Source organism: Manis pentadactyla, chromosome 11 (genome assembly GCF_030020395.1).
Source record: "Manis pentadactyla isolate mManPen7 chromosome 11, mManPen7.hap1, whole genome shotgun sequence".
NCBI classification, from domain to species: domain Eukaryota; kingdom Metazoa; phylum Chordata; class Mammalia; order Pholidota; family Manidae; genus Manis; species Manis pentadactyla.
Window position 1 is genome coordinate 28,307,786 of NC_080029.1, and position 13,828 is coordinate 28,321,613.

General features: G+C 33.6%; 1 protein-coding gene across 1 annotated transcript in view; it reads right to left on the reverse strand.

Annotated features, from left to right (window-relative positions):
• The window catches only part of DNAL1 (dynein axonemal light chain 1), a 40,977-nt gene extending 27,596 nt beyond the window's left edge, over nucleotides 1-13,381 (reverse strand). Inside the window, exons 1-4 of the mRNA XM_036913253.2 lie at nucleotides 13,270-13,381; nucleotides 8,834-8,872; nucleotides 5,987-6,096; nucleotides 3,351-3,406 (exon numbers count right to left, since the gene is read on the reverse strand). Of these exons, the coding sequence (XP_036769148.1) occupies nucleotides 3,351-3,406; nucleotides 5,987-6,096; nucleotides 8,834-8,872; nucleotides 13,270-13,272 (208 nt within the window). The 5' untranslated portion in view covers nucleotides 13,273-13,381. The remainder of the gene's footprint in view (nucleotides 1-3,350; nucleotides 3,407-5,986; nucleotides 6,097-8,833; nucleotides 8,873-13,269) is intronic.
• Nucleotides 13,382-13,828: the final 447 nt, after the last annotated feature.

A 13,828-nucleotide genomic window follows, 5' to 3' on the forward strand; every position in this document is an offset into this window, starting at 1 on the left:
GTCTGGAGTAAAGATATAAATTTGGCAGCCATCAGCATATAGATGGTAAAGCCATGATCTGGATGAGATAAACTAGGGAATAGATGAAGACAGAAAAGAGAAGAGATCTAAGCATTAAGTCCCATGGTACTTCAGAGAGGCAAGAGGAAATCAGGAGGGTACAGTGTCCTAAAAGCCAAATACTGAAATTGCTTTAAAGAAGAAAAAAATCATCCATGTCAAAATATGCTGATAGGCCAACTAAGATGGGACTGAGAAATCACCTCAGAAACTGGAAATAACAGATATATACAACTCTTTCAAAGATAGTATCTAACTTAATACATAAAACTCCTTTTTAAAAAAATGCACATGAAAATGCTAATGAAAGGCTAAATAAATATAGGGAAATAAATTATGATATCAAAGTTAATAGATTAACTGCTCTAACATTAACACAATCACAGATTTTCCATATTTTATGTGCTTTGTAAGCAGAGCACCACCAGAAGGAACACAGTGTTTTTCTTCATGCAAGGTCCTCATGAAAATCAAGACAGCACCTTAAAGTTTTATGTTTATTTATTTAGAAAACTGAAGGAGTAAAGTATAATTTTTTTACCAAAGATATGGGGCAACAAAATTTATTTTCTAATCTTTAATATGAGATTATTAATATTCACATCGTGCAGCTTTTTAGTCACAGTTTTGAACATAGTCATGTCATGAAGTTTTCCAGTCATTATTTTGGTGCAATAAACATAAACTGCATTAGAGTTATTCTGCCTTATAAACTCCATTTAATAGGAATATCTACTTCAGATCCTCTCATCATAGCATAATAGGTATGACTACAGAGCTCATGAAAAGAAAGAGGTGGGAAGCAAGCTAAAGTCACATATTCAGTCCTTTATATGGATCAGGTGGCTTCTTTTTGCTTCACAGTCACAGCTAAAGTGTATTCCCTGACTGGAGAAGTACTATTTGTTACAGCAGAACCAAGTATAGGCAAATACATGGTGCAAGTAAATTCATCAATAACTGATCAAGGTACTCTTTTCCACTGATTTTTTTGGAACTTTTCTTAATACAATTTTCCTGAAAATCATTAACCAATTGACCAACATCAGAATAGGGTTACAGCCCATTGCTAGCCATATATAGAAGGTTGTCCATTTTCACTATTGTCATAGCTATGTTTTTCCAAAAATAAAAAAAAGCATGTTACCTGTATTGATAAATGTTAGTCTCTTTTAAGCAAATTATTTAATTACAAAGAAACCACAGCAGAGAATAAAAGAAACGTCTCAAATGTTGAATCAATCAATGAAAAATTGGAATTGAGTCATTTTATGCATTGTTCTAATAGCATATTAGATAGTGCTACATAAATACTGAATGCCAACTTTGAATAAGGTACTGGGGGAAATGGGGATTTAGAATAGAAGATTTAAAAAATTAGTAAAATCTGATGCTTGCCCTCAAGGAACCCCATTATTTAAAGGGACAGAATATATTCCTCAGTAACTATAATAATGGCTAATATTCCTTATGCATTTAAATGTTCCAAGCACTATTCTAAGCACTTTATACATACTAACCCATTTAATCTTCACAATAACTATATGAAGTAGGTAATTATTATAATCTAAGGTCAACTATTATAAATGTTCCCAAAGAAGGAGTAATTATGATGATAGAGATTAGAGAAGTTTTCAGAGAGAGAAATTACATTTTAAACTTATAATTTGTAATCTTAATTTTGTTTCTTGTAGGACTTCCCTATTAGAGGAAGGGGCTCTTCTCAACAAGAAGCACTGCATTAACAAATGTACAAAATAATAAAAAAGAATGAAGCATTTGGGTGTGAAAAGGGTGGTACAAGATTTTAGATGACTTTGAATGCAATATTAAGGCACTTGGTCTTTATTAGGCAAAGGAGAGACATTAAATGATTATCTAGAGAAATAATAATGAGAATAATATTTTTAGAAAGAAAACTCTGGCATTAGTGCTGAAGGTCAACTGAAGAACAGAAAAGAGACAAGGAGATCAAATAGGAGGTTATCACAAAAATCATAAAGCTGTGTTTTTCAAACAGTGGGTCATGTGAAATCAACTTAGAGGATTGTGACAAGCATTTTAAAAAAATAAAATCAAATTTTTAAAATTTATACTGGAACCTATGCTATAAGGGTAAGTATTGTTTTACAAACTTTACTCCAGTTCATATAGAATATGTATACTCATATATGTATATTTGACATGTGTACTCATGTGAATATATGTACTAAGTCATGAACTCAGATGTATTTCTTACTGTGGAAAATAGTCAAAAATGTTTGAAAAACACTCTCTAAGGGGGAGATGATGTGGGTCTACGTTAAAGCTGGAGCTCCTGGAAATGGAAAAGCAACAAATTATTTGAGAGCTCTTTCAAAGAATGGAGTTAACAGGACTTAGTGAACCTGGATGTAGGGCTTGAGGGAAGTAAAGGGGGAATATGGTGGGCTAAATAATGGCTCACTGAAGATACCTATATCCTAATCTCTGGAACCTGTGAATGTTACCTTATATGGAAAAAAGTACTTTGCAGATGTGTTTAAGTTAGAGAGCTTAAGATGGGGAGAGTATCCTTAGTTATCTAGGTGTTCCCTAAATGCAATCACATGTATCCTCCTAAGAGTGAGGTAAAGAAAGATCTGATACAGACAAAAGAGAAGGGAATATGACCACAGAGGCAGAGATCGGAGTGAAGCAGTGACAAAGCCAAGTGGCAACTGTCACAGTCTAGAACAGGCAAGGCCAGATTCCCCCCTAAAGCCTCTGGAGCGAGTGTGGCTCTGTCAAAGCCTTGATATTGGCCCAGTAAAACTGATTTTAGACTTATGGCCCTCAGAACTGTGAGGGAATAAATTTCTGTTATTTTTAGTCACCAAGTTCCAGCAGACACAGGAAACTAGAACAAGGAGTCAGAGGCCTTGGCAACTGGGAAGGTGATGACATCATTAACCAAGATAAAGAGCACAGGAAAACAGGGATGGTAAGGAGTTAAATTTTAAATATAACAAGCATGAAACAGAAGACAGATTTGAACAAAAGAAATATAATTAGAAATCTGATTTTTCTATTTTAAGATATCTCAATGTTCTCTAAAAGCTTTAAAGTGACTTAAAAATGTTCAGGTATCATGCTATCTCCAATTTTCTTGAATACTTAAATTTACAACACACGGTTTATAGTTCTGTCTGTCACCTAACATACTGTGGTGAAACACAGGTGCAAGCTTCTGGGATTACATAGTCTCTCTGGAATGTTCACTTCAACAACTAGAAAATCAAAGAACCCATCTGTTACTGTGGATCACTTACTTAAGCCATTCAGGTTGGCAATTTTCTCAATGCAGTTTGTAGACAGTGAAAGCTTCCTTAAAAAGAACAAAGGAAAACTTGAATTAATATGAAAAAATTTTATATGGTATATCAGAAATTTTTCCTTAAGTGCCCATAGAAGATGATATTTAAGTCATATTTCCTTTTTACACTGAATCCTTTTTTTCCTGATCAGAAATGGCATATATTCCTCCATCTTGAAATGTTCATATTTTTTTCTGATTACAAAACTTAATACACACTCATTGTAGAAAATTTAAAAAAAAGCCTTATTAGGGCAATTTAGTGTTATCTATTAAATTTTTTAATGCATGTATTCTTTGACATTAATTCATTTCCAGGAATACATCCTACTGTAATACTAACATAAATGCCAAAAGATATGTGAATAAGGTTATTTATTACATTATTGTAATAGCAAAAGATTGGGAAAAAGAATCTATAAACATCCATCAACTAAGGAATAGATAATGAAATACTATTCTGCCACAAAAACAAATAACATTGAGTTACAGATACTGACTTGGGAAAATGTCCATGAATTTACTTAAGTTAAAAAAACCATCTAACAAAATATTTTATATGATCCCTTTTTGTAAAAAGTTTAACTGTACCCCCCCACATGCCCCTTTACAGTCACTGTCCTAACTCCAGGATTTTTAAACAAAATTGACATGCTGATTCTCAAATTTCTGTAGAAAATACAGATAAGCAAAATAAAAAAAAAAAAAAGTGTGACTGTATATATGCACATGTGGAGATATTTATTTTCTCATGTGTAAAATCATTTAGAAATGAACATTGTATGAAGTATATATAATCCTAACCACCTGCACATTCTCCCAGAGATAACTTCTTTTAATAATTTGTATATATTTGTCTAGATTTTCTCTATACATACTTTAATTATATAAAAACAAAATTTTAAAGGAAGCATGATTACACATTCTTAATTTTTCCTTCTTGACAAAAATGTTTACTATCTTAATAAATTTCACGCAAAACATAATAAAAGTAATTTTATGGAACATTTAATGTGTGCTCAGTATTCTTCTAAGTACTTTACATGTATTAACTATGTTAACCATCACAACAATCCTGTGAAATATTATCCACATTTTACAAATGAAGAAACTGAGGCACAGATATGCTAAGCAATTTGTCTAATATTACACAGCCAGGAAGTGGCAGTACTAAATTTAAACCCCCCAAATTTGACACTAGAACATGTGATCTTATTTATCCTTTCTGATTGGACTGGAGAAGAAATATTAATTTTTTTTTACTGTACAGTATAAGTTATTGGTCAAATTTGTATATATTTCTAGTCATCCCCCACTCTTAAGAACTACCTGTAAAAAACAGAGTACCTTATATCTGGGAATACGGTTGGGGAGTAATTCTGTAATTGTTGTTTAGGTAACATGCCCAGAGAGACTGTCAGCAAAAACATGAATAGGTTGACTCTTTCTAGGCAGTTTCTGAGGTATTTTGATACAGAGTATAAATGTTTGTTTTTGAAATGGTTTTATGATAAAAAGATATTTGGGCCACTTTGAAATAATGCTCTCTGAAATCATGCTTTTGAAGCCAAAAAAAATCTAAGGTGGATTTTTATGTGATACACTGTGCTATCATCACAAAGGACAAGTTGCACACAATACCTAAATACATTTGCTTTGCCCCTTAATTCCAAAGACAGTCTAATGTACACGTTCACAAATATGTGTCTAAGAATCACCCGAGTTGCTTATTATAACTACAAATTCTTTGGTTTCATCAGTTGATATTCTGTTTCTATAAATTTGAGGTGGGGCTTATCTCCTGCATAAGGAGATTCTTATGAGTTAGTCAGGGGACTACACTTAGAAAAACACAGGATGAAGAGATTAGAAACAACTCCACATGATTCTATAACATTCTACAATTCTACACCCTGACAAGAGACATTGCAGCCTGAGAGCATGGTTACAAGAAGTCATGGTATAAATGCCTCAAACTAGCCACAGAACCCTGCTAAAATGTATATAGAGTATTTAGAAAATAAGTTAAACAGAATTAATATAGATCTGACACTTAAAGTCATGGGAAAATAGGGTTATAAAATAGTAAGTGAAACTTGATCCCAGTTAGAAAAAAAATTAGAAGGCCCTACATCAAAATGTTAACACTGGTTCTCAAAAAGTAATGCAATTTTGGTTGATAATAATTCCTTTTCTTTTTTATATTTTCTAGATGTTTACAATGTATTTTTATAGTTTAAAAAGTTTTTTAAAGCAGTATCTCTTAGGCTCTAAGTACTAGACTGACAACTTTCTAGAGTGATTATTTTATTATGTTACTTAGCTTTTCCCAAGAGATAAGAAAATTTCTATTTTTCAGGCACATAATAAAAATTGTACCATAAAAAAAACTATATTGTTCAGGATTACTCTATTAATAATCCTATACACCAATAATGTCTATGATTGGCCTTGCCAAAAGGAGAATAGCATTAAGCAAACAAAAAAGGAAATCAAGACAGAGAAAACAAACACAGTTTTCAGTTTGGGTATTTAGAAAAGGAAGGGAAACTTGGCAATACTAAATGGATGAAAAAAGACAACAGAACTTACTCGCAATTAGCAAGGGTGGACAAGGATGAATCCATCTTCTCTATAGGGGGAATCTGGGCATAAAGCTTTATCTCTTTAGCTTCAGATGGCTTCTGACTGGTTTTTTCTTCCTATGATAAAAATTAATTTGGAAGAAAATGATTCCTGATTTTAATGTGAACTAAAAAGGTCAGAATTTCCAAGGATTTTCAATGTTTATTTCAAAACAATTATTAGAATTTAATAATTCTGTGCATTCTTTTGGGTTCACTTATTGACAACATTTACTTACTGACCCTGATAAACATGCTTTTACATGGTTGATTAAAATAATTCATTGTTAGGTTCCAACCAAATGGAAAGGAAGAGGAAAGAAAATAATTTTTATTTGTGTCATGTTTGAACCCCTTTACGAGTTATCAACTAATAAAACCAAAACACAACAACAAAGACGTTCTTCTGGAAAGAATTCCTTGTTCCTGAACAACCTTTTCTTAAATATCAGATTCAGACCCATAAGATCAATTGTTTCCTTTGTTATCTCCTCTTTCTTTTTCTATATACAGTTCAGTCTGAGCTAGAGTTCCCAAATACCCAGGATTTTGGAAGAAATGCTCTTTATAACACAGCTGAGGCCAAAGCTATTTGCTCTACAATAATGTACTACTAAATTCTATTTTAAAATTTAATTTCAGTACTAAGTACACAATTTAAAATTTAATTACCAATATATGCTACCTAATATTTTCTAAGTACTCCAATAATTATAGTTAGTTCTATCTCTTACAAAACAGGAAGCTCCTAAAGCCCAAGTTCCATTTCCTTTGCTTTCCTATGTTTTCTGTAACACAGTACAATATAAGACACAAAAGACTTATTTTTAAACATCTAATCATAACACATCAATAATGGAAAATACATAATCAATTGAAAGAAAGAGATCTAATACACATCCACTCAGTATTTATTTTTGTGCCATACATTTGTAGATTAGGGGAGGAGAAATGGACATCTAGCAGACTCTCAGTAAATGCTGTTAATCAGTAAAAGAGTGAGTTTGATATCTTCACATAATCTGAAAGTCAAATATTTACGGCAACAATGTAATCTAGAAATAGAACCTACAAACCAAAACAAAAAAACACTTGTTATAAATAAATGTAGTAGTCCTGAAATTCAATTCAAGGAAAATGGAATCTAATACTAAGCCTACTCCATACTCTTTTTTTCTTTAACAAAACAGATTGTCACAAACCAAAAGAGAAATGAATTAAAATTAGAATATAAAGTTTGTAAGCACTGAAACAAGAATTCAAATATTTCATTATCCTACCCACTTTGTGTAGTTTCCCTAGGTACCAAGTCTCTGAAGGACTTTTTATTCAAAGCCCAGATACAAAGGCAAAAAAAAAAAAATACATTATTATGCAAAAAACTATTGAATACAAACGAATAGGTTATCACTGGCATAAAAATTGAGATGCGATCTGCATACTCTATGGAAATCCTTTTTATAATGCTGAATTACAACTGTTCAAATTTTATAGAATGTTATATTTCAAAATATTTAGTTTATATTTAATGCATTTTTTACATATTATAAAAGTCATTTATTGTAAGGACATGATTCCATGATGTTTAGAAATGTATAGAATCATACAATTATAGCACAATCCAGTTTTAGAACATTTTCATTATCCCAAAAGATCCCTTGTGCTGGTTTATGCTAAAGCCATACTCCTATCCTCCCACTCCTTCAGGTAACCACTGATCTGCTTCCAGTCTCTAACTGCCTTTTCTAGACATTTCATATAAATGGAATCATATAATAAATGGGGCTTTATGTCTGACTTCTTCGACTTAGCATAAAGTTTTTGAGGTTCTTCCAAAAATCCAGTTTGTTCCTTAAACTAGCCAAACAATAGTCCACTGTGTGGGTATACCACCTTTTGTTTACCTATTCACCAGTTGGTGGAAATTTGGGTTGTTACATTGATGCATGTTTTTTACAATGCAGTTTCCTTCCTAAAATTCTATACATCATATTGTTTTATCCATCTTTATTAAAATATAATTGACATTTAATAACTGTGCAAGTTTGAGTTGTACAATGTGATGATTCGATACATGTATGTACCTCAAAATGATTATCACAATAAGGTTAATTCCATCCATCACTTTGCATAATATTTTTGGGGGTGCTGACATTTAAGATCTGTCCTGTTAGCAACTTTCAAGTATGTAATACAGTATTATTAACTATAGTCACCATGCTGTACATTAGATTCCCAGAGCTTGTCTGTCTGTAACTGGATGTTTGTACCCTTTGACCAACATCTCCCTATTTCTCCCACTCCCCAACCCCTGACAATCACTATTCTACTCTGTTTCCATGAGTGCAGCTTTTTTAGAGTCCACATGTAAGTTGGATCATACATATTTGTCTTTTTCTACTTGACTTACTTCATTTACCATAATGCCCTCAAGGTTCATCTGTTTTGTCACATTCCCTCCTTTTATGGCTGATTATTATTCCATTGTGCATATATACACATTTTCTTCATCCATTCATCTATCAATGGATAATGATATTGATACATCCACTGATTTGAATCAGATTTTCCCAATTTTACTTGTACTCTTTTGTACATATGAGTGTGAATATGTTCTTAAGTGTGTAGTGGGTTCTATACAATTTTATCACCTGTGTAGGTTCATGTATGTTCCCACCATAGTCAACCATAGTCAAGATAGCTAAAGATTTCCAATACCACAGAGATTCCTGTACTAAATGGTCAAATTTAAATAATTACCCCAAAATTCTCCTTGTATGGTTTCTAAAAGAAGTAAAAACTCATATATACTCACCCATCTGGCTAAGGCTTCTTTGATTGTTGTTGCTTTTGCCTTAAAAAAGGAAAAAACAAAGCTCTCTTTATCAGTGTGCCTTGTTGATTCAATTTTCATGTAATAATTGTTAGTCTTGGTGTCTATCATTAAAAAGATTAACTTCTTTCTTTTAGACTTTATATGCAAAGAGAGTATTTTAATTTTCTGAAATCAGAATGATTTATTTGAATACCTCTCAGAGAAATTAAGAAAATCGTGATGTAATGCCCATATATTACACTCCCACTTGGTTTATATATAAAAAGTATATAGCTTTCAACACTTGACATTAAAATATATCTTATTTCATTGATTCTAAGACCTATTATCTTCTTTTACATTTTAACATATTTGAGATTTGGATGCATTTTACAACTAGGAATAATTTACAGTTGCTGTGGCCAGGTGGCAGTGATGAAATTTTAGGAAAATATTGACCTTTTATTTCATATACATATATTCCTTTTTATCTTTGCAAAGGAGGCATATGATAAAACTCTATATGCCTAAATACATTTTTAAAAATTCTGTTAATAAGAACAAAATAAACATTCTACATCATAAGAAATTTTCATAGTTTAATTCCAACTTATTTTTCTTTCTTAGTAGAACATAAATAATGTTACATCTTAAAATCAATTGTAGCTTTAATTCAATTTAATATGATATTTAAAACTTTAAAGGGAAGCCAAGGAAGACATCCTTTGAATTATTGTTGGAGCTCATTTAAAAAAGAGAGAGAACTCCAAACAATAACATAAGAAAAGTCTTAAAAGTATAACCATTATGTCTAGAAAGTAAAGACATACTAATAAATAACCCTTGGGTTAGAAAGAAAAGAAAATTGTAAATTAAAGTAAAATAATAACATACAAGACAAAAATGTCAAAATTTGATGAATATAACACTTAAAAGGAAGCTAACAGCTTTAAATACATTTATTTGAAAATAAAGAGAACAAGAGAGAAAATGAATAAGCTAAGCATTCAAAATATTTGGAAAGTACATTGCAAACCCAAAGAAGACAGAAGGAAATACGAAGAAAGTCAATGAAAACCAGGAGAGAGTAGGGGGAGATTAATGAAACTGAGTTGGTTCTTAAATCTCTGGCAAGCCTGTCTGAGCAAAAGAGAGAGATATACAGAATAAAAATGTGCAATTAATACAGAGCAATAACAGATACCACAGGGATTTTAAACATTAAATATTACAAGCAAATATATGGTAGTAAGTTTGAAAACCTAGACAAAGTATGCATTTCTAGAAAAAACAAAAAAGTGCCAAAACTGTCACAAGAATCAGAAAATTTGAATAGACCAATAACTATTTAAAACATTAAAAAGATAATCAAAGAAATTTTCCCTCAGCTTCTTCCCCTAAAGTTACAAGCCTAATCATTTTACAAGTGAGTTCTACCAAGCTTTCAAGGAACAGATATTCCCTGTTATACAAGTTGTTTCAGAAACCAGAAAAAGAGAAAGCTGCCAAATTATTTTATGAGGCTTAGAATGTCCTTGATGCCATAACCAGATAAGGAGCCGTTGTTACTTCTCAACCCAGATTTGAAAATTCTAGATACAATATTAGTTTCCAATGTCAATGGTGTGTAGTGATCATGATCAAGAACAGCTTATCCCAGGAATGTAAGGATTGTTTAACAACAGAAAAATCTATAAATGCAAATAATTTTTTAATGGATTACAGGGCCAAAAATCACATTTATTTTAATAAGTGCAGGAAAAGCACTTGATAAAGTTCTACAACTGATATTAAAAGCTCTCAACTAAGAGTTAAAGGGAAATTCCTTACTTGATAAAAGCTACATACCAAAAAGCTACAACAAACACCATACCTAATGGAGAAATTCATTCATTTCAGCAAAATGTTCACTGAGAAGATCAACCTTGTATCAAACATTCTTCCACTGCTTAGCATATAACAATGAAGAAATCAAAGATCCCTGCCTTCATGGAACTTACATCTATTGGTGGGAGATAGACAGTAAATAATATGTTTAATAAGTAAATAAATTATACAGTATGTTAGAAGGGGACAATTACTAAGGAAAAAAATGCTGAGCTTGCTAAGGGGTATCAGGATGGGTATATATATGAATGTGGAGAATCTTTATTTTAAGTAAGGTGGTCAAGGTGGGGCAAACTGGGACAGTTAATATTAAAAGTATTCTCTTTTACGATCCCAAACACAGCAAGGATGCCTTGATCACTGCTACTGTTTAACATGGTACAAGAGATCTTTATCAACATTATAATGAAAAGAAATACAAATCAGAATGATTAAAAGAAATAAACTCACTATGTGCAGATGATCATCTGTGTAGAAAGTAGAATGAGCTGACAAATATTAGAACAAATGGAGTTCAGCAAGTGAAGAATACTGCTGACAAAGTTAATAGAAAAACTGGGAGGGGATATTTTCAACGTATAACCAACAAGTATCTAGAATATACAAGGAACTCCTAAAATTCAAAACCAAAAAGAAAAATGAAAAAGTTTGCAAAAAACATAAAATAAAATTCATAGAAAATGAAATCCAGATGACCAACAATATTATGAGGTATCTGAACTCAGTGAAAACCAGAGAAATACACAGTAAAACAATGGGATATTAAATACATCCTGAGATTGGTAAAAGTTAGAAAGTTGATGAGAATGTAAAGAAAATGGGAACTCTCATGCATTACCAAAGGAAGTAAAAACTTATAGAGCCATTCTGGAAAGCAGTTTTACAATGCCTAGGGAAATTACATATGCACAAGACCCTATGACTCCACAATTCCACTCCTGGATATATTTCCCAGAGAAATTCTTGCATGGGTCCATAGAAAGACATACATAAGAATACTTTCAAGTGGATGCAATCTAGCTGTTTATACATTGATCTGTAAGGTCACTAGCTCCCCTATAGATAGCAGGAGTCAAAAACTGAAATGACATCATTAATGACTAAAGCTGGCCACTTACAGAAGATAACCTCTACTTGGCTCCAGAAAACTTTAGCAGGTGGGACTTGGGAAAAGAGGTATCCTAGTATCACATTTTTTTCAAAAATTGAAAGTAACATGCTTATTTTACGTACCACTAAGATGCTGCCTATTATACTATATTTCAGTAATACAAAAATGTGAAGAAAAAAAAAGTGTTCAATGGTGAAATATAGGATTTCTGATTTTCCAGAAAGCCAGAAATCTTAAATATGGAACATGATCATTTTAAGACTTTAGAAGCTAATTTTTTTAAAATTAAAAATCTGTGTGGGCCTGTGTTTCTGGAGGGTTCCAGCACTACTAGTTTGCAGCCTCAGCTAGCTTCATCTAATTACTGTTCTGTTTTTCTATTTGAAGATTTTCAATGACTTTCATGGTTCATACTTTTCAGGATTACTTAGGGCTGATTATTTCTTTACCTGAATATAAACCTAGACTCCAGAACTTTTTACTTTCCTTGGCAGTAATTTTTCAGCTAAATGTCTGTGGAATAAAGTGAAGAAAGCAGGGCAGAAAACTACTTTTAAAAGACTGGTATTTAATCTTGTGGTTGAGGACAGGCATGGTCTCCCCACTATTTCAGTTTCCTAGGTTCAATTTCTGCTCCCTTATATTGCACTGGAATCACAAAAAAGAAGACAGCTAGTAATACTTATTCTTCATAAGCATGTCCATCAGGTAGGAAAATCACATACTTTGCTTAAAAAGCTTTGGCTGGGTCTGTAACCAACCAACAACATCCCTTTGCAAACTAAGCAGGAGTTGAGGTAAAATCACTAGGTAAAATCGTTACTTCACAAAGAGCTTTGATGGAACAGACCATTGAGTAAGTTCATACTTACGCCAACTAAAATCATATTTATGCATACTGAAATTGGGGAAACAGTACTCCAATATATTTTGTCGGAGTGGGTACATGTTATCTAATAACTGTACTCACAGTCATTCAGAGGGCAGCCTGGGCACATTACAGTACCAATACTCTGCAATCGGTGTTACACACACGCCTCTCATAAACAGCTCCCCCCGCTTCCCCCAGGTCTCTCCAGGAGGGGAAATTACTTCTATGTAAAGAGACATCCTTATTCACACTCTCCCTTCCATCACGTTTCCCACTCTAACCTGCTCTTTTTCGAGAATGTCCTGCTCTTTTCCCTCCCTTTCTTCGGCCAGAGTCCCTCCACTTTAACCCAACCTCCAACCAACCCCAGGCCGCACTCACCCCAGACCATCCGGTGCCAGGGCTTCTCTTTCGCCTCAGGCCTCTAACTCCACGAAGTTGGTGTCCACTACCAGCTCCCTTCTGCTGTTCAAGGACCCCCGACCCCCACCCTCAACACTCCACAGTCACCCATTTCCAGTTCCCGTCTCCTCTCAGCTTTGGCTACGAGACCTGGAGGGTACTCACCATTCCGGCCGTTGCTACTGTCACCGCTTTGGTTGCTAGGGCCCGTAAGGGTCGGTGCGCGTGCGCACTTCTCGGCACTCCCCACGGATTCCCTGCCCCGGCAGTGGTCCTTTCTCTCCGCCCTCAGGGTGGCGCGAGCGGAGCATTGTGGGACCGAGCGGCGGCCACCTGCGTCCTCGCGCCCCGCTGCCACTCAAATCAATGGCTGCAGCGCGGCTGCGGATGATGCGTTGGACTCCTGATATTAACCTCTCAGAGTGGTCAGCAGATACTGTTTTCTTTACGGAAGCAATTTCAGCTAATCGAGAGTGAGGAGCCTAACTAAAGTTTAGAACTTTAAAAACCTAATTTTAACAATTGCCCCTTCCATGAAAGAACTTCTAAAATTCCCTTCTCCTGCAGATTACCCTTAGCGTCCTTCTTACTGCCTGTTGTAATTCATTTGTCTGTCCGACTGATAACCCATAGCTAAACTCAGTTGAATTTTTTCCATTAGGTTCCCCAAGCCCCTCCAGGGAGCCAGAGGCGTCTGAAAGAACAAACTGTGGGTTTTACATAA